The sequence below is a fragment of the Takifugu flavidus genome, chromosome 2 (genome assembly GCF_003711565.1).
Source record: "Takifugu flavidus isolate HTHZ2018 chromosome 2, ASM371156v2, whole genome shotgun sequence".
Taxonomy (NCBI): Eukaryota; Metazoa; Chordata; class Actinopteri; order Tetraodontiformes; family Tetraodontidae; genus Takifugu; species Takifugu flavidus.
The window spans coordinates 15,927,527-15,954,499 of NC_079521.1; the positions used below are offsets into that span (position 1 = coordinate 15,927,527).

At 48.6% G+C, this 26,973-nt stretch overlaps 1 protein-coding gene across 1 annotated transcript in view; it reads left to right on the forward strand.

Annotated features, from left to right (window-relative positions):
- Positions 1–20,090, forward strand: part of igdcc3 (immunoglobulin superfamily, DCC subclass, member 3) — a 41,399-nt gene extending 21,309 nt beyond the window's left edge. The window contains exons 3-14 of the mRNA XM_057014680.1: positions 3,298–3,442; positions 3,516–3,646; positions 3,884–4,021; positions 6,189–6,347; positions 8,101–8,266; positions 12,421–12,668; positions 13,475–13,639; positions 13,731–13,919; positions 14,001–14,105; positions 14,184–14,319; positions 14,398–14,608; positions 14,683–20,090. Coding sequence (XP_056870660.1) covers positions 3,298–3,442; positions 3,516–3,646; positions 3,884–4,021; positions 6,189–6,347; positions 8,101–8,266; positions 12,421–12,668; positions 13,475–13,639; positions 13,731–13,919; positions 14,001–14,105; positions 14,184–14,319; positions 14,398–14,608; positions 14,683–14,808 — 1,919 coding nt within the window. The 3' untranslated portion in view covers positions 14,809–20,090. The remainder of the gene's footprint in view (positions 1–3,297; positions 3,443–3,515; positions 3,647–3,883; positions 4,022–6,188; positions 6,348–8,100; positions 8,267–12,420; positions 12,669–13,474; positions 13,640–13,730; positions 13,920–14,000; positions 14,106–14,183; positions 14,320–14,397; positions 14,609–14,682) is intronic.
- The last annotated feature ends 6,883 nt before the right edge of the window (positions 20,091–26,973 follow it).

Genomic DNA, 26,973 nt, shown 5'->3' on the forward strand with positions numbered 1-26,973 from the left:
CAGGTCTGAGCGGCGCTGCGTATCAGACGCCGGGTGGGCACCATTACCTCCGTCGTATCAATGAATCACGCGCGGCGGGAGAAAAACACCAGCGCGTCTCCACAGATCCGATCCGAAAGAATAAAAGAAAACAGGGGAACGCATCATTAGACGGGCCGAGCTGGTCACTGCAGACCATAATAGTTTGTGTGTGTTTAACAGATAAAGAACGGATCATTACTTTGGCCATTAGGCTCCCAAACGTTTCGGCCGTGGCTCGTTCACATCATCACCGTTTCCTCCACATTTCTTCATTAGAGAGAAGGACAAAGATGCTCGGATGGCGAAAACCCACCGTTTTTGCTGCGGATGACCCGTCAATGTGAAGGATGGGGGGCGTCGTCGGCACCGACTCCCCTCTCAGCTCCACTGGTGACATCACAGCCGCCGCCACTTCCACCCACATGTCCTATTTTGTGTATCTGCGATCAAACGTGTGGGATTTTGACACCGCGTCAGCACCGCTCGGCCCCCGTTGGGGTGTTTAATTGTAATTGATGAGAGGAGAGCCGGGCCGGATTATGAGGAAAGGAGATGCGGAGCGCCGCTATCCATCTAAATCATCCATCCTGTGTCTGTGACCTTCCCTCACATTAGACTCACACTCGTTTCTCTTGTGTCGTTGTCACACGGGGACCGTCAAACATATGCTCACGCCGCGGTCTCCTTCCTGCCCGCCTGCGTATAGATTTCTCTTCAGTCTGGGCCGCGGCTGTTCCCTCCCCTATTGCCATAATTACACCGTGCGCCATCTAAGCTCGAGGTGTCGCGCTGTTGGTGGACAGTCTTTAATCACGTGTGAGTTTCTGTCAACACTTTTCAGTGGACGTGGGGAGAAAACGATGGAGGAAGACGTATGTTGGGACGCCTCATCGTCTTCTGCCCAGCGTGGGATCGATATACTCATCCTGTTGAGTCTGACCGTTAGAGCTCTTCAGAAACCGACCCTGCTCATTCAGACCGCAACCGCAGATTGTTACCAAAATTCTCTGTTGTGTGTTTGTTCTTCTGTGTGTTTAATCTGATTTTTTTTTTTTTAAATAAAAAAATTCTGCCATTGACTGTAGTTGCAGAGGTGTGGGCCTTTGAGAGGATGCATGTTTTATGCATAAGGGTCTCTGGTGGGGCCGGTTAGGGGGCTTAATGTTGGCGGACACACACACACACACACACACACACACACACACACACACACACACGCACAGCAGCCTGATCAGGAGACGCTCCGAAAGCTCCTTCTGTCACCGTTCCTCCCCTTTCCCTCCTCCTTTGTTTCAGCCTCCAACTGCAGCCTTGTTGCTTCCTCCCTCTCCCCCAGTCTTCCCCGTGCACATGGCAGCCCGGGCCGCGGCGTGCATGCATGTGTCTTCATTTCAGATTGTATTCAAACACAGCCACCCTCTTTGATCAGGAAAGCCTTTGTTGCCCCGCGAGGGTTTTGAAGGGTTTGGTGCTGCTTTCGGTGCCGGTAACCTTTGTTTCTGCTCTTCTCTGTACTGGGATTTATATTTTATTTTTTTATTTGCTACCTGTTTTAACATTGTCTCAAGAGCCGCATCTTTCACACCTGGTGTTTAGATCATTCTTCCCACTGGTAAATCATGTTATGTGAGCCTCCAGCCAAAAATGTTACTGATATACTCTGTTAGCACGAAACCGTCTGTTCTTCAGGTTGAGGTTTGCTCTCAATTTATGGCTAAAAGGTTCGAGGAGTCGCGTGTGGGAGGAAAAAATTGAATTCCAGCCCCAGAAAGAGGCACTTTAGCCGAATTACGTCAGCGAGACATTCAGCCGCTTTAAGTAACTAAACAAAAAGTAGGAGTCCCAAAGTCAGTCTAATGGTGATCTGCCGACCTAATAATGGAAAGTGACCATGTCTGCTCACAGAGGAGCCCCGGCTTCAGACGAGTGCTGGAGGATTACTAAATCAGTGTGTTTAAATTTTAATCAGAGCTCCATACATCCGTTCAGGGATCTAAGGTCAAGTCGTGTTGGAGAATGCCACTCTTCTCATTAAGCTCCTGACCGGAATAATCACCGTTAGACCACTGATGCAGCCACATTGGTGTAATAACGATTGCTGAGGTGTGTGTGTGTGTGCGTGTGCGTGTGAGTGTGTGTTTGATTTTTCTACGAGCAAAAATGAAGTCTGAACAGCAGCTTATAGCCGTTAAAACAGTTCAAATCTGAGCTGCAGGGTGCAATAAAGACCAGGAAAAAGAGATAAATGAAATTCCTAAAACACCCATTAATGAGCTACTGTGAACATATTTTCCCTTCCTATTCCCGCTAGTAATGAATCAACGCAGGCTTGTGCGTCAGGAGGGATGGCGGGTTATGGAATGATAAAGGTGTCCGTCGCTCTTGTTGCGTTAACAGCGTTCAGATAAGTCCCCGTTCGTCAAACTTAATTACGGCTGACATTTAAATGAGCACACTGGCTTTGAATAAGGGAGGGGAGCTATGGAGGGGAGGGGCTCTCTCCCTAATTGAGTTTGTCCCTGGCTCTGACTTCCACGCCGCCTTCACTCTGTTGGGAGTAGGGATGTGAAGAGCGGCTGAATAAGGCTCGCCGTAAGGTTATTGATAACACTTTGGCTGTACAGTGTGTGTGTCTGTGTGTGTCTGTGTGTGTGTTCCCACCCAGAACCTGAATATGCATTTCTCCTGCACAGTGTGGCTTTTGTCTGGTCCTCCCTGCTTCAAAAGGAGGTTTGTAGGATTGTTTTTTTTAAGGTGGAGGTCAGGGTATTGCAGGTTTGGAACATTCCAGATGTTCATTTTAGTCCATTTCACTGTATTCTTCAGAATACAGTTTTTTTTAGGTACAAGTGTAGGACTGGGATCAAGAGTTCGTCTCATGTCATTATTTATTCATCACAAAATGTCCAAATATTTTGGCATTTCACTTAGCTGAAAGATTAAAAGGTGACCCATATTAGCCAGAGCTGTAAGTCTAATTTACTATTTCTCTTTTTATACACATTCTCTGCTAAATTCCATGACCTTTTTTCTCCCATTAGCACCAGTAAATGTCGTTTTCTCCATCGTGCGTGTTAATGAATGCCTTCATGTGACAGTGCGGAGCTATTTTCCGTCCCTGCAGATAATTGACAGAGCAGTAAAGGACAAAATAAAACTCTGGGGGGGGAGAATTTTCCATGTCACGTCTATAAATATGCATGTGTGGTGTAAGCAGCCAGGCAACACGCTGCGCTGTGAGGAAGTGGCTGACAGTCCCCCATCCTCCCTCTGCAGCCATGGCAAACTTCCACGTCCAGCCAGAGTCGGTCCACGCCGAGGAGTCCGGCGTCGCCAGGTTCCAGTGCCAGATCCACGGTCTGCCAGAGCCCGTCATCAGCTGGGAAAAAGACGGCCGTCCAGTGGACACCGGTGACGAGAGGTGGGAGCAGAGCAGCTCACACGTGTAGGTTAGAGGGCCGACGGGTGGCTCACTGGGCCTTCCTCTCTCGTAGGTACACTCTTCTGCCCACGGGGGTTCTGCAGATCACAGGGGTGCGTCTGGAGGACAGCGGGAGGTTCTGCTGCGTGGCCCATAACAGCGCAGCAGTGAAACACAGCGCGGAGGCGGTCCTCACGGTTTCAGGTCCGTACGCTGAGGATGAATTCATCATGAATCTTTTGTCCTGCCCCTGCTGTATTCTTCTGTTATCTTCGGAGGATATTCCCGAGATTTTCCAAACCTATTGTTTGTCTGCCTGATCGGGGAGATACAACATATCGAGCTAATGGTCTCCAGAGGAATTCTATTAAAGGATGCCATCCATCACGCTCATTCCCATCTCATGCTACCGCCCCCCTCTCCTTTCTTCCACCACCTCAGGCTCCCAGTCGTCAGTTTACAAGGAACCGATGATCCTGGTTGGTCCAGAGAACCTCACTCTTACTGTCCACCAGACCGCCATCTTGGAGTGCGTCGCTACCGGATACCCTCGGCCCATTGTGTCCTGGAGCCGACTAGGTGAGAAAGTCTGTACACTGAGCAGCAGAATCTGGGAGGGTCCAAAAAGAATAATATGCACTCTCCCTCTTTTTGCTACCCTTTGGTTTGAAACTGTGTGGGCGGAGCCAGATATATGCAGTGCACTGATTGGTCAGATTGTCACCTGCATGTGACAGCATGTGATTCCTGTACCCGGCTCCTCTCGCTAGAATAGATAGAGGGAATTCCTCACGTGCAGGATTCAACAATGTTCCCCATGTGTCGTCCAGATCACATGACCCAAGGTGCTGAACGCGGGGTGAATAGTCGTGTGTTTGTACTTCGCCCTGTTCATTTCAAGATCAAACCTCACAACACCTGACAGATCTGAAGAGACAGGCCATTTGGGGAACGCTGCGCATCGATGTACGCATAATCGTACTCTTTGCTCTCTCCTCGTGAGCTTGTTTGCCCCCGACTGCTGCGCTTTGATCCGTCCCGCCCGGTGTCATGTACGTTTGCACCGAGCACGCGTTTTACAGTAGAGTGTGCTGTGCGTACACAAAGCAGCGCGGGGCCTCCAGGCTAAATAGCGATTGCTAATTGTATTCGACTGCGTGTTGATGAATGCGTGTTTCATCTCGTCATGAGCCTCGGAAACCACCCGAGAGCTCCTGAATAATTGCCGCGAGGTGCCGAGGCAGATACGATTCGTTTGCCCTCCCTCAGTGTTTACTTTTCTCTCCCTGACTATCACTCTCTGTTCTGTCGCAGCCTCGTTCTCAATGCTGTTTTTCTTATTATCCAATCTGATTTGCTGCTCAAAATGTAAATTGCTCCCCTTCCCGAGCAGTTGGGCATAATCAGATTGAGGGTATTTCCTCGCACAATGTCACCAAAATGAAATGCTAACACGATGGGATTGGAATGTATTCGATTACTGCGGGGAGGCTGGAATAAGCTGCATAATGAATCTGATAGTCTCACATCAGTCACCGCTTTATACAAGAGTTTGTTTTTATGCTATTCATCGAGCGACACCGCAGCCTGTTGGCTCGCGCTCTTTCTTCCCTGACACTAAATTAATTAGTGGCTGACGGAGAGAAACAGATGGAGGGAGTGAGAGAAAAATCATAGGGAAAAGGCGAAGAGAACAAGGGGGCTTTTGTTGAGGCTGAGGCTCGCCGCGCTGACTTATTTTGGTTCATTGAGTTAGAAAGTGATAATGGGAAAAATGTAGAAGCAGCTATTAAACATACCGTCACGGCGAGCGCAGCTCGGAAACATTTGAGTTCTTTGTCTTATAAATATGGTTATTTCGGTTCTTTTTCTGTGTATCTCTGCATTAGATTTCTGTATCACTGCAGTGTTACAAGAATGTTCTGATCAGGTTCCCAACAGGCCCACAGGGGCTCGCAGGCCACATAAGCTGCCCGCTTCCCTCTGGGGCTCAAATCAAAAGGCAGCTCGAGTCACAGGTTGTGTCGAGGCAACGGAGCAGAGGACAAAAATAAGATGAGAGCTTATCGTGTAAATACAGAGGCAGCTATGGATTGTATAAGGAGATTAGGAGCCGTCGCTGCTGGAGCGTTCCCTTTAAACTGCTGCGAAGGCTATGTGTGGAGAAGGTCCCCGCTCGAGTGCGAAAGCTTTAATTAACAGAACATCCATTAGCAAAGCCGAGCTTACCTGCAACAGGAAAGAAAAAAATCAATTCATTGTTTAACGTTAGAAAACCCAATGACTCACGGTGAAGACATGCTGTACTTCAACCATGGCAACCTCCTAATGAAAAAACTGCATATGAATCACACGCAAACACAAACCCGCCGACCTTCCTCGCCATTGTTTGGGGCTCTGTCTCAAGACACTACAGAGGAGGGAGTCACGCTCTTCTGCGTGAAGGATGAATCCTTGACCTCTGGTGCAGCCACTGCTGCATCCACCTTTTTACTACTATTTCTACTTTTCTTTCTATTGAAAGGTTCATCGTTGAAGATTTTCAAGAGGCTACGGTCAAAAATTAAACATACAATACCCCATTTTTACACTGGAAAATGTCCTGTTCTAAGCACTGCTTTCAATAACTTATAGGAGGATATTCGCATAGAGAGGAGCACAGCTGCATGCTGCTGCGCAGCCTTTCTAGCCTTGAATAGACAGAGTTTAATTTCTTGATTCGCCTACCTCTCTGTTTCCTGAGCAGACGGGCGTCCCATCGGGGTGGAGGGAATCCAGGTGCTCGGCACGGGGAACCTGATGATTTCAGATGTCGGCGTTCAGCACTCGGGGGTCTACGTATGTGCCGCTAACAAACCGGGCACCCGTGTTCGCAGGACCGCTCAGGGACGTCTTGTGGTTCAAGGTGAGTTCCAATCACAATATAATCTTTGGCTTACTTTCAATAGAGAACAATAACGCTGTGATATTAATGGCCACGTTAATCACAGTGACCACAACACACTTCCAGAGACTTCTTCACACTCTTCTGCTCCTGCTACTCGTGGAACGACTGGAGAGGGATTGATGGTCTGGTTCTAACTAAGGACGTTCATTCCAGTCTATTATTGAAGCATGACACATATTTTATAGATAGCTGCAAACTAGTGGAAGGAAACTTCCACAAATATTGATTGTGCTGATGGTAAATCAGAGCTCCTGCTGAGCGGATCACACGGGCCTGCCGTCATTTTGCAGCTCGGCCACTGTTGTTTTCTTTGGGCTTGTTCCGGGGAGCAGTTTGAGTGGGACACACGTGTGCATGTGTGTGCAGGGATATTGAAATAGTCCTCTGGCGTCACAAAGAGTTCCTGTGCCAGATCGTGGTGGTCAGGTGTGGGTGGCCGTGAGCATCCACTGCTCCTGGGGAGAAATAAAAGGAAAACCCGGCTTCTGCTTCACGCACATATTGATCAGAAGCGCCACACTTTGCATCAGCCCAGAGCAATATTGATCCCGATCAATATTTCATTTTATCTGCTTGTCAATTCTGAGACGAGCCGTTCGCTGACAGGAACAAATAAGGAAAGGCACAGATGTTAATGACCTGTCAATATCTAACTTCTCCTGATCAATTTGGGCAAATAAAGGCGAGCTGTTAAAGAGACTCCACCTCTCGAATTCGTGTGGTTTTGTTTGTTCTGAAGCCGTCATACAATAAACATGTGGCCCGCAGCCACATAAAGAATAAAAAAAAGGAAAAATACAAGAGACGGATGAATGGTGCTGCTGATCTAACTCAAACCTGTTCAGCTTGAAATCAATATCCTCCCAGGCTGACCTTTACCTTTAAGTCAAAGACTGAAGGAGAAAGAGAATGAAGCCGGCAGGGAGGGACAGATAAATGAAAGGACCGTCACGTGCTGTCAGCCGCCTCCGTCCAGAGCACCCGCGGGCGCCGTCGTTTTTACAGCGCGGCCTCGGAAACGCTGTAATTGACACGACACAACAAATCATCGGTTAGGGTGAAAACAACATGAGCAGCAGAGCCCGGTGAAAGGAACGTCAAGAATGTGGAAGATCTGAAAGGTTCCGGCCAGCTTCGCCCCACCTTTGGGTCTAAAACTAAAAAAGATCATCTAAACCGGGCTGAGACGCACGGGTCCAGCTTTAAATGAAGAATGATGTTGACAGTGAATTTTACATGTCATGCATTTTTAACTAAAAATCCAAAGAGCTTTATAGATGCGTGATAAAAACGTTACATCATAGGCTCTGATCCTCCTGATCCTCCAGTGCAGTGAGCAGAGGATGGGGGTCATGTGCACGTATTCACAAATTCTGTTTTTTCTACCGTGTCCCCCACTGGACAAACATAGAATTTTGGTTTTCACTATATTTGGAAAGTATTTACCATAAATAATTCAGATTATAAATTACTGAAACACTGGAGCAAGAAAAGTGAGGAATCAGCGCCATCATATCAGTCTATTGACTCAATTACCTGCCAAACCACAGGAAGTCCATTAAACTCCAGCAGACTCTAATACAGTTTGAATACCTGATCTTTACATGAATAAGTTATAAACTCTAATTGACTGACGGTTGTGGGTCATTGGCTGGATTTGGATTTACCCTCTGCACCAAATTCTGAATTTGTGTTCCTCCTCCTTTTTCAGCTCCGGCAGAGTTTGTTCAGGCCCCGCTGTCGATCGCCCGGCCGGTGGGCACCACCGCCATCTTTACCTGCCAGGCGCAGGGCGAGCCTGAGCCCCAGCTCACCTGGCTGAAGAACGGGCAGGTCCTGGAGCCCGGCGGACACGTCAAACTCAAAAACAACAACAGGTAAGGGCGCGTCGTCGTGTGTTCCTTCATGTGGACGGCGGCATCCCCGCGTGCTGCTCAAACCAACAGCCGCTCCTCAAGGTCAGACCTTTCAGGCGCTGAGTCTCACTCCTGCTTTGTCACGCTGTAAATCACCCCAGCGGGGGCCACAGAGGTCACGGTCTGATGAAACTCATCTGCAGATATTTTAGACATAATTCTGAGATTCCCAGACTGCGCGGCTTCACCCCTGGCTGTGCTCTAACATCCTGTAATAACACCTTCAACCTCAAAGCGCCAACCCGCTTACACCTCCACACGGCATCGGGCGCCGCATCAGTCCATGACAAATGACCACAGGGACAAGTTTGCAACAGGTTTTCAAAAGCCATTCCTTTTTGGAGAAGCCTCCTTTGATTTGTTAAGCCCCAGAGATAATGTAAATAGAAAATACCACAACAGGGACGATGATTGTAGATCATCAGAACAGATCAACCGTTGAGGGTAAATTGCTTTTCTTCCTTCCCTCTCAGCCATTGTGAGTGCTGGCAACCAGACCCTCCCCTTGTTTTATTCTAGACTAGGTGAGGTAATGCTGACTGGCAATAAATTCATGAATGCACAACATTAAACACAATGAGACGATGCAGATGATTAGGCCGTTACTATTCCTGGTGGGCGGATAATGTTGATGAGATGTTTTACTCCAGCCGTCCAACAACTGTCTTCAGTAAATCCGAGTCGGCATCGCTGGACACACTTCCCTTTTTCCAGTCGAACCCGCCCACCCCGCCATCCTTATATAGCATGTACTTATTATTCAGCGAGAGAAACACGGAGAGAACGTGTTAAATATGCACCAGGAAAATCAATAGTTGCACTCTGTAGATGTGAGCGACACCAGCAGACACCTCCATCGCTCACAGCTTGGCTCCGCCGGTCTATTTTAGTCAGACAGACGGAGCGAGCCACCAACAAAAAGGGTTAAAGGAGAAAGATATAAATGGGAGGTTGATCGTGGTGAATAGAGAGGCTGGTCGGAGCATGCTGGCCACTTTATTGTGGGTCGCGTGCTTGACAATATCTGCTTCCAGATTGGTCAGGGATGCAGGCCTGAGCTCTACCATTAGCTAATTAGCTCGTAAACTCGGCTAGTTGACGAGGAAATATGCTCGAGAACAGAGGGGAGCTGAGGGGAACAACACATGAAAGATGTCGTGTGATTAATTGCGCTCTTGAAATCATCGCTGGAAATCCACATGTGCCAAGCATGCATCCTCTTTTCTCACCACTAGATGCTGCCAAATCTTCCTCCTTCCTCCTTTGACTCCTCCGTTACGCCACGTTGATACTGGTGTCATTAAGGCTCTGTGAGCATGTTATCTGGGTGGGAACAATGAGGCTGTTGTGTTGGGGGGGGGGGTTGCAGCACCTGTAGCAGAGAGGCTTTAATTAATGTGTGCGCTTGTGTAAAGATGTACAAAGGCGTCTCCGCTCGGACGTCTTTCGTGACGCTGACCTTCAAAAGCTCGCCGGGCAAGTGAGGGACGGGTGGGATCGATTTGACATTTCATTCACACGCGCACACGCATGCACATTAAACAAAAAGCACTGGAGCCTCATTTGTGTACACACAGCCTGGCGCTCGATGCCATCATTCACTTTGTGCACAGGCCTAATCAAACATCCCCAACATTTATCCGTTGAACTTAAGAAGACGCATGTGGTCAACACTCCTATGACACAATCTGACTGGCTGCTAATGCTAACGGGGCTAACGCTGTATATACAGTATGTTTGCACCCTGTCACACCTCGGCAGGACTTGATACACACACCTGCACAAACGGCTACACACACACATGCGTGCGCACACACACACACATGGGAACACACCCCATTTGTTAATCGCCTTAGCTGACCAGGCTCCTGTAAAACATGCTGCTGTGGGTATTTGAAGCCTCTGTTAGAGCTGTTGCTAATTACATGTGAAGTCTCGTTTCACCTTTTAGCCTGATGACTAGAAGCACGTAACCATGTTGGAGGAATGTACAAGCTGCGATCATTAGACTGAATTAGTTTTGAGGTTAAATGCCATCCCGAGTAAAAAAAGACGCCTTTTCGTCCAAAAAGTTAAAAAAAATAACAAAAGTGTGTGCATGATTGTGTGTGTTTGTGTGTGTCAGGGGAGTTTCCCCTCTTTCTTTTCTACTTTCTTTGACTAAGACCTGCCTTTTTTGTTTGCGGCCCCTCTTTGTGCCCCACCCCTCCCCCCCTTTCCTGCTCCCATTACAGAGAGCTGGAGCCTGGGCTTTGGCCTTGACCTCTGACCCTGCCTGTAATCAGTCATATCCCTGGGCTCTTCCCTCCTCTCAGGGCACAGACAGCTCATCGCTCTCCTCCCCTCGCCACCTCTTCCTCTCATTTCTTCTTTGTCCCCCCCCCCCCCCTTACTTTCCCTCTCCCTGAATCTGAATGGTCATGCGGACTGTTAAAGGAGCGCTGCTCACAGGCGACCGTGGGTAAACACAGCCTTAACGGCCAAACAAGAGGCCCAAGGACCCCCCTGTCAGCCACTCCCCTGGCCCACGGGCTTATCCATCAGTCTGAAAGAACTGATGGGTGAATGATGGTGTCAACTTGTCAAGACAGGCCGGCCTGGCTTTAGAGCAGACCCAGGTCTCCAGCCCAGCTCTTGCATATTAATATTTGGTTGGCCAACAGAAGGCGTGTGCACAGATGACGCAGGAGGCCCTTTCAGGCCCGTAAGCATCATATAGATCATCGGGATATTACCATTTTTATTTTTATTATTTATTTTTATTACCAAATCTAGTCAAAACCATTTAAATGAAACAAAAATGCCGCTTAAAGTGCAAAGATGCCATTTCAAGTGCTGAGTCGTGAGAACACATTTTCTGCTGCATGCATGTTGGGTTTTTTTGCGCGTTCTTGCACGTGTATGTGAGGCAGCCAGAAAGGAGCACAGTTCCCATTTACATGGTGGGGGGGGGGGCTGTGTGGCATTTGGCAGAGGGTCCCTGAGGGCCTCCTGTAGCTGAAAATGGGGCGGGTGCTTGTCTGCTGACACCCCGTCTATCGGCCATATGAAAGGCTGTCAGAAACGTGATGGCTGAGTAGCGAGGTGAGAACCAGCAACTGCTGCCACCTCGGGGGTCAGAGGTGAGATTGGCTCTGAGACGGTGAAATGCAGAGGGCCTCTTTGACCTGATTATTACTCAGATTGGCTCCACCTGACAGACCAGGGAGAATAATAAGCTTTCAACCCGGCAGTGGATTTTGACCCAATTCAGACACGTTTGGTAATTATATCACTGCGGATGAAAAGGAAATGTAACCTTTCCAGGCAGCAGGATTCTCACCTGTCCTTACAAATATATCATTACCAACCACACAGGTGAGGTCAGAGCTGCCTGTCAGCCGCTGAGATGCCATTTTCTCCCGTCCCATCGCACAGCTGCAGCAGCCGCTCGGTGATTTCTGAGCTCCGCTCTTTCCATGAAAACCGTGTTTTTCCTTCAGGGGATTGTCCCGTTATTTCTTAATAAAAATCTGATTCAATAGACCCCGGATCCAACCTGTCAGTCTGAGGACGATGCCTGACTGCTTCTTACGTGCTGCTGGTGGCGGCAGCTACTTTTTGACTTATTGAAAGGCGGCGCCGGAGGCTTTTCTTCCACTTGCAGTCTCTGACACTATGAGCACAACCTCCACATGGCCTCAAAGATAGGATCAAAAAGGAAATGGTCAAGGCTGTTTCACAATCCCGTCTCTTTTCTCCTACACGTGTTAGATTTTAAATACCACTCGCGCGTCCTTGGCGTGGGACTCACACATATACATTTTATGCCGCAGGGTCTCATCTCTATAGTCTGACAAACGCGTTATTTTTTTTCCTTTTGCTGCACGCAGGCACGGATGAAAGGTGACAACACAGAAGGCAAGATGATAGAAAAAAGGCCGTTTAGAGGAAAAAACTATCTCAAACTGTTTTTTCCTTCCGGGAGGTGTAAGGCGTCGCCGCAGTCGCCTGATTACAGTTACTCTATTATTTTAATTATGTTCATCATGAGGCAGGATCGCTTTTAACGCTCAAAATTCTCTCTTTATTTCCATTTTTCCCCTCCTTGTGCCGCCTCTCCCGCCCGCCACCAGCACGTTGACCATATATGGCATTAGCCAGGACGACGAGGCCATCTACCAGTGCATTGCGGAGAACAGTGCCGGCTCCACGCAGGCCAGCGCCCGCCTCACAGTCCTCTGGGCCGACGGCCTGCCCGGCGTGCCGACCCACGTGCATGCCGAGGCGCTGTCCCCCACCACCATCCAGGTGTCCTGGAAGGAGCCCGACCAGAACACTCAGGACATCATCGGTTACGTGCTCCACATCCGCAGGACATCGGGTGAGGCCGCTGGGAATAGAGCTCCTAGAGTTGCACCATGCTAGATATAACAGTTCTTTAAAATGGCTGACAACTAAATGTGTAAATAAAAATCAATGTAAATGCACGGAGACAAAAATAGATATTTATCTTCTTACCGTTATTGCCCATTACTGGCCGGTCCCCATAGGTATAGTATTGTTTACAACTGATGGTTAGTTCTGCTTATATGATAATAAACATGCATATTATGTAGGACATAAATCACCACATTCTCTATGTATGTAAAGGCATAAAAAGAAGCAGTAAAATAAAATCCCGGCTCTGGTTTATTGGGTCAGCCCGTGCATGTTTTGTGTGTGCACATATATTGTTTACAGCTATAGGGAGCTATACGTGTGGCGAGAGTCTTGGCCCGGCTGTTGCTCTCCTCTCTGTATGGACGGATAATTAAAGGCCTCGGGGGCCGGCCAATAGGATTGGTGGTAATTACTGTTCCAAGGTAGCATGGCCCAATGGTTTTAAAGGCTGGAGGTAGATAGCGGTTATGGTTGGTTGTCTCTGGATTAAAGGCAATAAAAGGCAATAACACATCCTTTATAACTCCCCCTCTTACCTCCGTCTACTCACGCCACGCCCTGCAATTCACCGTGTAATTGTCATTCGGGTTCCCAGGGCCACACTTCATCAGTTATTACCTGTAGAGCCTCTCGGATGAAAACAGCCGAATGGCCAGTAACTGTAACACGGATACGGATCGGATTTATTGCGTCCTTCCTTTCCTATTTGTCTTTTTATTTCTTATTTTCCCCGTCCCTCGGCCTCAGATCCGGTAGAGGAGGAGTACGAGGAGGCCGTCAATAAGGTGACTCTGCAGCACATCATCAGGGACCTGGAGCCGTCCACCAGTTACACCTTCTACGTCAAGGCCTACACGTCCCACGGGGCCAGCAAACCGTCGGACGGCGCCACCGAGACCACTCACGGGGAGGGTGAGTTGATGTCAGGGGACACGTGGGCAAGTGCTAATCAGCAGGTCGTTTCCCGCCGACGCTGTGGTTGATGGTCGCTGTCGCGTTGCAGTGCCCGCGCCCCCTGTGCTCCACACGAAGGTGCTGAACAGCAGCGTCATACAGGCGTCGTGGGAGCCCTCCTCCAAGATGGGCCAGCACCAAGGCTACAGGCTTTATTATAAAGGAGCCCAGACGGCGCTCTTCGTCGGGCCCATCGTCTTAGCTCGCAACACCAGCCAGTACAACATCACTCAGCTGGGTGAGCCGCTGCTTCTGAAGTCTCCTTCTGAAGTCTTTGATCCAGAACTTTAACCTTAAAACGTCTCCTGCCTCTAATTAGATCCTTCGCTCGTCTACGAGGTCAAGCTGCTGGCCTACAACCAACACGGGGACGGCAATGCTACCGAGCGCTTCGTTTCGCTGCGAGAGCCCGTGGCGAAATCCGGTGATTATCCCGATGACGCGTGGCGGGACCGTGCGCCTCACGCCTCATCTCAGGGCGACTTTGCTTGTCTCTCCTCAGTGTTGGACGCCTCCTGCGACTGTGGGAGGGACGAGCAGCCCAAAACCTCCACCACGGGCATCATCACCGGCATTCACATCGGGATCACCTGCATCATCTTCTGCGTGCTCTTCCTGGTCTTCAGCTACCGCGGCAGGTCAGTGCCCACGCCGTCCACGGTCACGGCCTCTCATCGGCGCCGCTGCGTTGCCGACCTTCCCGCTGTCGTCCCCAGATTGATGATGTGCAAGACTGTTCAGGAAACCCCCCCGGTGGCACACAGCGTGGTGCAGGAGTCCTCTTCCTCTTCCCAGGGGGGGTCTGCGCTGAGCGGCGCCACGAGGCGAGAGATGGAGGTCAACGGCAGCATTGTGGGGAAGAAAGTGGCCGACAGCAATGAGCTGGAGAGACTTTTCACTCAACACCACCTACAAGACGCATCTATAGTGAGTTAGCGGTGATGGGGGGGGGGGATTGGTGGACTTATTTTGAGCGATAATTTCCTTTTTCCTGTTTTCAGCCCAACTCCTGTGTTCTGAATGACACCCGGTTGTCCACAATACCGCTGGATGAGTTTGCAGTAGAGCGAGAGACGCAGTTCCAGGATCCCCCAGCAGGGGGACCGATTCGGCAGGACCAAGGCTAATCACGCATGAAGGCCAGCGGGCGCGTCACAGCGTCCACTCAGACTCTTTTCACTCAGGTTAACAAGTGTTTTCTTTCAGAGTAGTTTTTTCCTTTTGTGCAAAGTTGTTTTTTTTTTGTTTTTTTTAATTTAAGAAGTTCTAGGACATCTAGGACTGTGGACTTTGGAGTATTTTTGGCCTCAGGGTTGGGGAAGCCCTCCTGACTGCTTGGACGGCTTTCCCGAAGAATTCTGCAGGCTGCTCTGACTGTTTTTGTGCAAGCCTTGTTCCAAAGCAGTCGCGGCGCTAAAGAAACTGTAGAAACAGAATCTGAACTTCAAACGTGGAGGCTGGTGCCAGCGGCACCAATCTTAAACATTGAGAAGGTTCTTGGTTGGGTTGTGGAGGCCAGCAGTGAGCGTGCTCTTCACCTGTAGGGGAGAAGATGTGAAGTCTGCAGACTAAATGTGGCGTTTCAGGTTCACCTTCTGTTTCTACTTACGTTTTGTTTGTGTCCCGACTTTGGAATTTTGTACAACTTTGGTCTTTTGTTGATTTGCTGGTGTTGGGCAGCACACAGACTCCAGGCCCCAGAATATCCTTGTTATACAATGAGTTTATGTTTAGGTTTATGAATATATTCATATATACATATATATTATATCTTTAGCACCTCTATGTCTAAACGGTTAAGTTATTGGTTGTACCTCAACTTTTTTGAGGATGTCAAGGACTCCTGTTGCCTGCTCTCACCTACCAATGATTCCACCTTCCCACCTTCAGAAGACCTCAACTTTCGTCCGGGGATTCGAAGTATCTCCTGTCTCAGGACATTGTTTCGACGTTTTATTTTATGAGTTCTGGGCCTTCGTACTGACTTGGCTGTGTGAAACTTAGCGATTCAACTAAAACCTACCTCAGCCGGAATGAATGTGTCGTGAGAAGCTTTTCGGGACTTGAACTTCTCACCTTAAATGACCAGATCAGGCGCCGCGCTACCTCAGATGTCAAAAAAAAAAGTCTCTCTCTCTCTCTTGCTCGTCGAAATTTAAAAGAAAAAATAACGAGTATCCAACATAAAGCACTTCCAAATGCTGAAGTTAATGTTCTACCTCACGATAACGACGTTACTGTTGTCGCTGTTGTTGTTGTTGTTGTTGTTGTTTGTCTGTTTGTTGCATAATGGAACCCCGCCTTTTTTAGCCCCTCCCCCCGTGAGAGCCCCGTCTCCATCTGTTGATGAGCATAGCGTGTAGACACAATGTGAGTAGCTCGTTAAGGTTGACAGACTGAGAACACTGTTGTTTGCTGGTCCAGGTAGACATTCTTAAACTGTAGTTGGATTTTAATGATCCTTTCAGGAGTATAAAATTATAGGACTTGATCATTATCACACAGTACATACCTCAATATACTCTGAAAATTCACATTTCGGGTTCTTCTTTTAATGCTTGTTTTTTGGCTTTTGTTGCTGCTGTTTTCTTGAAATCAGCACAATTGCCTCCATGACATGACTCAAAGGAATAGGTTGCCATTTTGGGAAAAATGCACGTTTGTTTTTGTTGCCGCTCGGATCATTCCCTTGTCTCTGGGTTAGGGCGTGTTGACCTAGCTTAGCATGTTGAAATCTGGTTGCATTTACCCTGAAAACAACTACCTACAATGCTTTTTTTTTTAACTAGCTAGCTCAGTGAATTTAGATGTAAACACAACAGCCTGTGTCACAATTTCTGCCAAAACTCCCCTTCCTGGCATGTTTTTCAACACTCGCCGGGCGCTGATGCCAGACTAGCAGGTCGATTGCCAAGTTTGAACAGAGCAGCATGGTAACGACCACAGACGGGACGGTTCGAGCTGACTTGGCTCGGCAAGTCCCAACAAAGCCAGATGGCCGGCCACAGTTTCAAAGGACTTCAGAGGCTCTGGTGCTGCTGCTCCAGACTCTGGAACCTCTCTCTGCTAAACCAAGCTGAGCGTCCCGACTCTTTCGGTCTCCACAAAACAATAAGATTCCAAAAATAAACATGAAGATTAGTTTGGGATCTCCAACAATCGCTGCTGCTCTGGGTTTTAGGAGACCGTTCTTCCCGAATGTCGGGCTATTCCTTCGACTCTCGTCGGCAGCAGTATATTTTCAACCATTTTTTCTGCTCTTACCGGTTTATTCACATTTTATCGGAGATAGTAACAGAGTTTTAGACCTCCGTTTCAGCGCAGACGCGGCAGCAACGGATCACGCTATTGTAAATTTCTCAGTAAAACCACAACGGCTGCTAAGCTGCTCCCGTCAATGCCGGTTAATCAAAGCACTTCAGGGACTCCGGGTTTATCATAATGACCACAGGCAGCTGCTGGGGAGAGATAAACGGGTGTTGTGTCTCTCCGGTGCTGCTGCGTGTCATCACATCCTGCACATATAACCTGCCATGATGCATTATGGGTACCTACTGGCCTACCTCACTGTAACCCTGTTTTTGGCTGTTTACTCAGGTCTTTAAGAAGGAAACACACAGAATACACACGCGTGCTCTAATGTGAACACTCATGCACTAATGTAATCTCTTGTGCTCAGTTTCAGGGAACAGGGATCGCACAAACACACCTCGGTACACTGTACAATGGTTGTTTTTGGTATTTGACCCGTTCGGATGGTCGTTTTTTTGTTTCCTTTTGTTTATTATGGGATGAAATGGTGTGGTCATCTTGTGTCTCAGCCGGTTCAGGTATATTTATCATGTAGATCAGAGGAAGCTGATCAAAACTCAAGATATAAGATGAAGTTTATCATTTTATTCCCATTTGGCTGATGTTTAATGAGTCTTTTTTAATTGATGTACTTTATTCTTCAGGTTTTGATACATTAACATTCCATATGAGGGTCGCCCCCCCCCCCCCCACAGAGTTTCTATATCCCTAAAGTAATGTCTTCGGATTTATTTTGTCCGTGTTTTGTGTGCAGATGGTCGATACTCTGGTGTTAATATCATCCTCCACAACTGTACAAAACAGCAGAGCAAATGCCAAACTTGTATATTTATTTGCCACCAGTGTTGTCCTCTCACCTGTCCTTCTCTGTACCTTCTCCCACGTGTTCCACCTGCGGACGCGGCGATGTTTCGCGGTTTGGTGGTGAATTGGTGGTCTCGTTAAACCAGATTAGATGCGTGGGTTTCTTCTTGGACTGTAAAATATGAGCTTGTGTCATATAACGGCGCAGAAGACCAGGCGATGGCTTCGCTGACAGCCGCTGGGCTTCTGACTTGTATATTTTAACCTTGGCTGGTGCGGCGTCAAACTCTGCTCCCGTCTGTGAGCCGGTGCTGCCAGACTCAGGGACTCCTCCTAGTAACTGGACTTCAGGCATTGTTTTCTGTCCACAACCCGGTTCCACTGTGAAAGGTGCCTTCTTTGATCACCTCGCAAATTCTGACACACTCATCAATGTGTCGTTGGGTGGATGACTTAGAGGTCATGTTGGGGATGTTCTCCGGAACCTTTTATTTCACGAAATTGAAATCAAGGAAAAGCTAAAAGCTGCCGATGAACGCCCCCCCCCCAAACACAGCGCCGATGCCGGCCCTGATCAAATTACTGAGGTTACTTCAGCGAAGGCATCTTAACCGGGCCGGAGCAGGAGATCCAATGCTGTAGGATGCGGTACCGTAACAATGTTTGGGTTCCTTCCATGAGTCCAAAGCTCCATCCATCATTTATGATGCTTTCATCACTGCGAGCCCCCAGCACCTCCTGTACATGTCAAGTAACGGCGAGCCCAGTCGACTGGTGGTTTACTGTAATTGTACTTTAATGTTTCACACCAGTATCATCTTTTCTCCGCCTCTGACGTCAGACTGGATCCGGTGTGTTTGAAGGCAGTTGACAGAGGCGCATCTACGTTAGCGGCGCCAAAGAGGCCGAGTGTAAGTTGGCGATTCTTTTAGTCGTAATCGTAACACTGTGATGTTTCGCCGCTTGAAAGCGGCCAGTTGTTGTGATCTCAGTATAGTGGTCCTGACGGTCCCATTCACATCCTCGTTCTGTTTTGTTGCTCCGTATCGCTGAAACTAGGAGGCGTGACCTTTCTTTGGAATCTCGTGGTGAGGGCTCGTCAGTCCTGTTATCAGCTGTCCTCTATTTCCTTCAAAAACTCGCCCTCGCTTCAGGGGAATACGTGTTCTGTGCCGCCGCTGTCAACACCGCCTCGATCTGTGAGGCCAGCAGCTCTTCAGGAGGCGAGCGGCTCCCCGGCACCCGTCCTGCCGAGTTAGCATCGGCTCGCGCCTCAGAAATCTTTATTTCCGCCTCAGTTTGAGGCTAACCTCTGCATCCATAGAGTCTCTGTCTAGGAGACAAGTGCGACAGCAAATTGTTGCTATTTCAGAGCACGCAGGAGCGGGAACGTGTGAGCTTCTCTCGCCTGGTGTTTCTGGTTTCAATCAAGAATCAAACGCTAGCATCCGCCGTCGCATTAAGCCCCTAATTGAATGTTAGATCTGAACCTTCTGGTTTTGGCTTCCATCTTAAGTCATGTGGTGGTTCTGTGCATGTTCTGCACCCTTGGGGATCAACTTCAGGCTTGTGTTTTTTTATTTAGGACCAGTTTGATTGACAGCCATCAAAAACGAACCGAAAATGTGGGGATTTTAAAAAGATAGAAGAGTGCAGAGATTTCTGCGATGAAACAGTCGTTGGTGTTGTTGGAGCCCCACCAACACCAACGCCAACTCTCCTTTATGGTGGGCAGGCGCGTATCGACCTGGCCTTAAGCTGGACCCTGGTGAGTTTGTGCGCTTTAAACACTGTCGAATTCAGCCTCCGGATTGATTTTTTTTAATGAATGAGCGGCCGTGTTGCGCTCCAGCTCGCAGAGCTCCGCCAACGAAGGGCAAGAGAAGAAAAGGAAAGATCTGCTGGTTCCAAACAGCGAACGTTCAGTCAAAACTCTGCTGTCTTTCTTTTTTGTGTTCTCCTCTCTGGCGGTGTTGCAAACGTGGTGCCTGTTTTATTTAAGCGTGTCTGCTGAGGTCGCCGCCGCCTTGAGTTTAATTCAGGTCAACATGAGAAGCGTTCTCAGAGCGCCGTCAGGGATCGTCGCTGTTGTGTTCCGACTCTCGAGGAAGAGGTGGCAATTATTAAGCTGTATCCATGTGTGTGTGTGTGTGTGTGTGTGTGTGTGTGTGTGTGTGTGTGTGTGTAAAAAAGGCAAAATAACATCATTTTTAGTGGGTTGTATCGTTTTAGGGTTCATTGTGCAAAACTGGAAAAAACAATAACAGTGATAATAAACTAGCTCTAGTTATAAGAGACGCGTCCATTGTTGTTCTTGTGTCTTGGTTAACTTTCATTTCCAGATTTGCAGCTAAGCCACGAGTTGTTTCTCCCGTTCCTGCGCTCCTTTGAGATACGGCAGATCAATCCGTCGCTGGCTCCTCCTCCTCCTCCTCGCCGCTCAGCTGTCCACCGCATGAACTGGAGGCCTGCTGGCCAGACAAAGAGTATCGAGCCGGGGAGCCGCGGGTCGATGGAGGCCGGTGCCACTCCTCTGATCGCCGCTGCACCCAGGGTGTCGCTCAACTGGAAAACAAAGGCTTCGCTTGTGCCCCCAGTTTCAGAACAGAAAATCGGAGAACGCCGCCACAGCAAATACGCCAAAATCTGATACAGCGAGACGCTAAAATGGAAATGAGTTCAGAAAAAAGTGTGGAGACACAGTTGCTGATCTGCTTGTTGAACTTTGACCTTCGGTATATGTCTTTAGTATATTTTCCCATAGCTTTTCCACAAGACATCCATCCATCCATCCATCCATCCACGGGTCAGATCCTGACCTACTGTCCTGCAGGATGTCCGCAGGACTTAAGTAACAACCACCAAGACATTAAACTATACATTATTCCATCCTCGGGGTCATATGTATGGAGAAAAGTTAGAGTTGGGGTTAAAAAGAGATTAGTGGATCAATTTCAGCCGCTTCTTGCGCTGGTTAAAGACAAACATGCAAACGTGTAAAGCTGAAGGAAAACTTGGAGCCGACTTGACGACTCCAACACGCCAACAACACGTCCGACCCCTGAATCTGCTTCTGGATACAAAGTAACGTGTGTGTTGCAGCTCTAAAGGACTAGAAGAATAACCAACACACACACACACACACACACACACACACACACACACGTGATTACATGAGAAGGAGAAACCAAAGCTAAAACGACAGTTTGGGTTATTTGGGAGGGGAGGACAGAGGTGTCACCTGGGAAGTAGGTTAGAACTGGGAAGTCTGGAAACAGTAAAAAAAAGGGAGGGGGGCAGAAACATCAGAGGTAGGCGGTTATGAAAGCTGGCCGGCGTGACCTCTGACCTCCCTTTCTCCTGGCTGCTCCCTTTGAGCTGCTAAAAGCCGTTTGGTTGTGTGAAGCCAGGAGACAGCTGCGGCCCCCCCTTCTCCTCCTCCGGCCCCTCTCTGGGAAATGGAGGTCCCTTCTCCTGACTCACTTTAAATTCTGTGGGGTCAGGAGGAGCCGGGGCCCAGTTAAGGTGGTTCAGACAGGGATAAGGTTTCATTGCTTCACGTGCACGCACGCATGCACGTTGGCATGTGTGTGTGTGTGTGTGTGTGTGTGAGAGAGAGAGAGAGAGGAAGTGTTTACTTGAGTCCAAACCAGGAACGTTGGTCAGTACGTGTTTCTGTGTGACAATATTCCAGGGAAATAACCAGAGTTTTGCTGTTTCTAGTTATATACGGAACAAATATACATTCAACGTGAGCTGGTGACTCATGAGGAACCCCCCCCCCCACGTCCCCGCAAGGGCAAAGCAAAGCAGCCAGAAGATAAATTGGTTATAACACAACACGCAGGGACCAAATTAGAGCAGAATTAGGAGGCTCTTCACAATGCAGAAGCATAATAAGCATCTGGAATTCACTGACTCAAGCCTGAGTTCTCCATTTAGATCCGACGTGCTGCTGCTCATGCAGGTCTCTGCTTTAGACTAAAATAACAACAGGAAAGGCAAGAAAAGTATATGTTCTATATGTTCAGGTAGAAATGCTGCAAGTGTCCAGACGCCGTCGTCTCCATCAGGTTTAAGCCGCTGGAGCTCACCTGTGTCCCTCTGTCAGGGGTCAACTCTGAAGAATTCTGTGGCTGGACAGTATTTTCAGGCTGGAGGAGACATTTGTAGGTGAGCAGGTCTGGGTGACTCGGCAGCTTTAAGCCTCCCCGACCTCGATGCTGCACTTTTCTATTTGCATCATTGGGATAAAAATCATGAGTGATACTTTTGCTCGGTCTTCCGGTCCTTCCTGTAGTTCTCCTCTGTTGCCAGCAGGGGGCTCCTCCCTTCTGAGTGTGGACCAGCTCCGGGTTTCTCCCTGTTAAAAGCCGTTTTTTCCTTGACACAATATTGGCTCCAAATTAGTGATAGTGAATTTGACTGAATTTGAATTTGAAATTCAACAGTGTAATCAGCTGCTGGTGAACAGTCCCGTTTTCAGGTATCAGCAGCATAAATAGATAATGAATGTGTCTCGTGATTCCCTCTGGCCTGTCGTGCTCATTTCCAGATGAAGTGTGGTGCGGTGGGGGATAACTGATGGGAAATGTGAGCATTAACATGCGGAGGCCACCGGAGAGGCAGCACTGGAAGCATTAATGGACTGACTGCCTCCAAGAAAAGGAGGCCTGACGTGCCCGGGGAATTGTTCCGCCAGAGTCGACCGCACAGGCGCAATAACTGACCTTATAACACGTTTATATGGATTTTAGTGAGAAATCACCACCTTTGAGGCGGCTCTAAGTGAAGGCCGTGCGTGTAGAAATATGGATGACGCTGCCTCCGCCCCTTTACGTTCCTCTTCATATATCACACTCACACACACACACACACTCCTCTGGCACAGCTCAGCATGTACACAGGTACAGAAGGAAGGAGAGGAGGGTTTAACACGTGTGGAGGACAAAGACATCACATCCCACGCATGCAAAGTGTGGACAAGACGGAGGACGGAGAAACGACGGAGGGGGAGACAAAGAGAGGACGAGCAGGAGGTACGGGGGGGCTGGACCATGAACGCACCGTGTGGTGTTCAAATTCAAAGATAGCGCCACGGAGGTTCCGTCCAGCTCTCCACCCAACAGGTCCTCTTCATCCCTCTGCCAGTCCTAAAGGAGGAGGCGCTCAGGTGTTCTGGATGGAGGTGGTGGAAGCGACACAGGTGTCTTGTGTTTACTGATACCAGGAGGCAACACGGCAACAGTTCATGCCCCAGTTCTGAGGAGAAGCCACCTTCTTTATGCTTACCTACCTCAGGAAGGTCACTTCACCCTGTACGGCGCCAGACAGTCTAGCTTTCAATGTCCCACTTGACACCGTCGTCTGGCTTGTTTGTCCCTTCAGCACTGCTTTGTCTATGGAAAGAAAGGAAATGACACGTTCAGCGAGTTCTCTGAAGCTACTTCAGGACTCTAAATGAGAGAAAAGGTCATTCTATAGGAGGAGGTGATTTTTCCCTTCACAGTTTAACTGAATACCTCAGAGAAAGAGCTGCATCAGTCGCGGCTGTTAACTCTCCTCTGATGACCAGTGCACGCGGAGCTAGCTAAAACATGCTACATGTGCGGATCAAAGAACTATAAGTGATGTTTGTAAAGTGGCTAAAGGAACTGATGAGCACCGTGTGGGAGGTGAACACTTAGTTACCCCGTGGCCGGGGGTAAAAAATGTCTTAGAATTTAAATTACAAGTTTTCCAAATGAATAATTCTGATTTTTGACGCTGCTCGTTTTCAAAGATGAGTCCAAGGTTGATCCTGAATGTGATTATTCCGATTGGAAACCCTCTTAAGGTGAGACTGACGCGTCCAAAGGGAAAAGCTGGAACACGTGTCACTCCTCGCTCCTACAGCTTAGCTACTGCGTCCCGGGAAGGCGGCGTCCACCCAATTAACTGCAGAGGGGGTCGGGATGCGCCACCCTATTATTCTCATTTCACTTGCTTCACACTCGATTTAACGATGACAGCGTACGGAACGCGTGATGAGCCACGATGACACCGAGGGCAAAAAGAAGGGATCAGTGTTGAATAAATGCACGAGCTGTCAAGTGTGGTCGTTGTTTAAGCACGTCGTGATGTAAAGAGACTTTAGCATGTAGCGTTGCTAACTGTTGCCCTGCTTCATTTCCATCCAGCTCTTTTTTTTCTCTCTTCCCATTTGTGTTTTTCTCCTTCAGACTCAAAACATTAGGATGCGGAGCATCGCCTCAGGTCCGTCTCCATTAACCCGACTCGCCTGTGAGCGGCTCTGAGGGAGACGCCATGCGTGGATTTAGTGTCTCCACTGAGGATTTTGTTCCGGGTACAGGGTCAAAGCCGTGTCCCAACACTACCTGCAGCCATCAGGAAACGCGGTTTCATTCCAAATGACAATAAAAGCGAAGCCGCTTTCACTGTCTGTTAATTTTATGGGTTGATTTTTCTCGGTTTAATCACACAGCTTTGTGTCAAGGTTGACTTCCTGCTTCTTCACCCTGAACTACAGTTGTTGTTGGCGTTGGAAAACAGCTAATGTCGGAATTTATTCTTAGGCCCCCAGCACAACCCCCTCCCCGCTCTATCCCTTTATTATAGCTGTTTTATCATGCAGATACACCGTGTGAGATATTAATTACACCTTGGAGACTAGCAGGCGCTATGCTAGGAACAATCTCCTCTCACACAAACTGGGAAATCGTCATGAAATTGCATATAATAATAAGCTATGCTTCGCACACAAAAGCTAGCTGATAGCACAAGGCTTCACAACGCTGTGACAACAAATTGACGTGCACCTTTTAATGCGGTTAGTTCTGCCGACGCTCTCCCAGGCAGAGCTACTTTTTCTCATTGGCTATTGTGAAATTTGGAGTGGGCAGAATAGAATCGTGGAGGGGATGTAGTAATTGAATGCCGGTGGTATAAAGGGAGAGCTGGCTGAAGTGGTCAGAAAGTAGGAAAATTTGTATAACACATTGTGTAACGCGTATAAAGACACACGAATGGGGAATAATTCATGGAGGAGGGAGCCTGAATGTAAATGTTGGTGCAAAAGGTGTGTACATGTGTAGAAGCTGGAGTTTCTCAGGGAGTAGGAAAGAAAATCTGTTCATGTTCTCGAAACCTCGAGAAAAAAAGGCCACGTTCATTCTCGTGGAGAGACTGAACCAGTCGCAACAGCCTGAACAGGTGTTCTCTCACCTGAACCCCCCCATGGGTTCCCTCGCAGATGCTCTCTTGTTAGCGTGCTCTGAATTAATACTGAACATATCTGCGATCGGCAGATTAATTCTGCTTCCCCGCTGAAACTAGCGTGTGTGTGTGTGTGTGTGTGTGTGTTTCAGAAATGAGCCGCAGCTCACCAATCTCGTGATCTCACCAGTGCGCCGCCGTGAGCGTTAAAAAGGAGGCCTTATATCCTTACACAAGCTGTAGGTGTGTAAAATAAAAAGGGAAGATCTCTGTCCTTCGGAGATCCGCCTCAGAGAGATCAACAAGATCTCCTGGGAGTGGACCAAAGCTCTGTTTTGAGATCTGAGTTCCTCAAACCTCAAAACTGGAAAGACATGCTAATATACACCAAAGAAGAAGAAGGTGAACGCCACTAGGCAAGGGTGCACGACTGCTAGCCGAGGCGCTATGTTTGATGCTAGCGTTTCTCCCTTTAATCCACTCATGCGCAGGTTTAACGTCGACGCGCCACACGGAGGTTTCAGTGATGATTAGAATGAGGTAATTTGGCTCTTTGCTCTTAACGCAGTTAGTTAGCGGCCGCTCACGCTGGCTGCTCCGCTGCTCCTCGTCCTCCTGCCATCTGAGGTCGCCGTAATCCTCCCAGATTTACGCTCCATTATTCACCGGCCCAGTCCCGGGAGGATTCATCTCCACCGCCTCATCTGCTCCAGCAGATCCGGAATCCGGAATCACATCTTTCCATCTATATTGGATTTGCCACATTCGGAGTTCGGTCCGTTACCTGTGCAAAGGTGTGAGTTATCTGTGTGGCGGCTCTTAACGCGCATTATTCTTTACAGAAACCATCTGGAAATGGATTAAAGCCTTAGATTCAGGGAGGTTTGTTGTGTCGACGGCAGCAACATGTATAAAATTGAAGACTAGCCCGAGGCTGCGCTTTGATCTCTTTGTTGTACTCCTAGCCGGGATGACGTGGAATAATTATTTTGCTCTCGTGTTGCGTCATCAGCCGGGGGGGAGGGGGGGAGGGTGAAGGTGAGCCCAAAGGAAGGACCTCCGGACATCACGGAGCTCCACGTGACAACGAGGTGGGAGGGCCACAGGTGGAGGTCGGCCTGGTGGCTGCTTTTGTCTTATCAAATTAGCCAGCGAGCTACGGTGAAGGTCAGTGTGCTCCCGTTAGGCACACCTCACACACACACACACACACACACCCCCAACCACCGCCACCACCATGTTGTTTTCTTTGTCAGTGTCCTCCTGCACCATCGACAGCTCACTCAGTAACCATTACTCTCTCCCAGGACGTGGAGAGGCTCGGCCTCGCTGTGCTGCTAATCGCGCGATCAATAGGTGACCATAAAACACCAGCGAGCTCACCGGAGGGATCAATTAGTAAAAGAGTGTAACGCAAACTGACTCGGGTACAAAGTGAGGTTACAACGGGGCGGGCGGTGCAGGAATAACCGACGATGAAAACGTTTGATGAAAAGTATGTGTTTTTATTGAATAAAAATGATAATTTTCCTTGTCAGCGCTGGTGTGAATGGTTGGGTCTGCCAGGGACAATGGTCGCACATCCCATTATTGCAGCCATTACAGGGACTCTTCTAGGCCCTTTGTTATCTCAGAGGCAAGATGGCACCGGGCTGTATGGAGGGTAATGTATGGATGGCGAAATACACGCACACGCATACACACTGGAAAGGCCAAATGCTCACAGCGCAGGAAAGGGAAGCACTGCCCCCTAACGGTGAGATGTGGAACTGCATCATATCTCTGTTTCAACAATGTTCTGTCCAGTTCAGAGTGATCTCGCAATTCATCCTTTTCAAAACATAAAAAATAAAATCACACGACACCGAGTTTACGATGCGCACACCCTCACGCGACCATCCACGTGCGCGTTGAACCCTGGGGGAGGGGAGCGTCCGGGTCATTGGCGTGTGATTGACCAC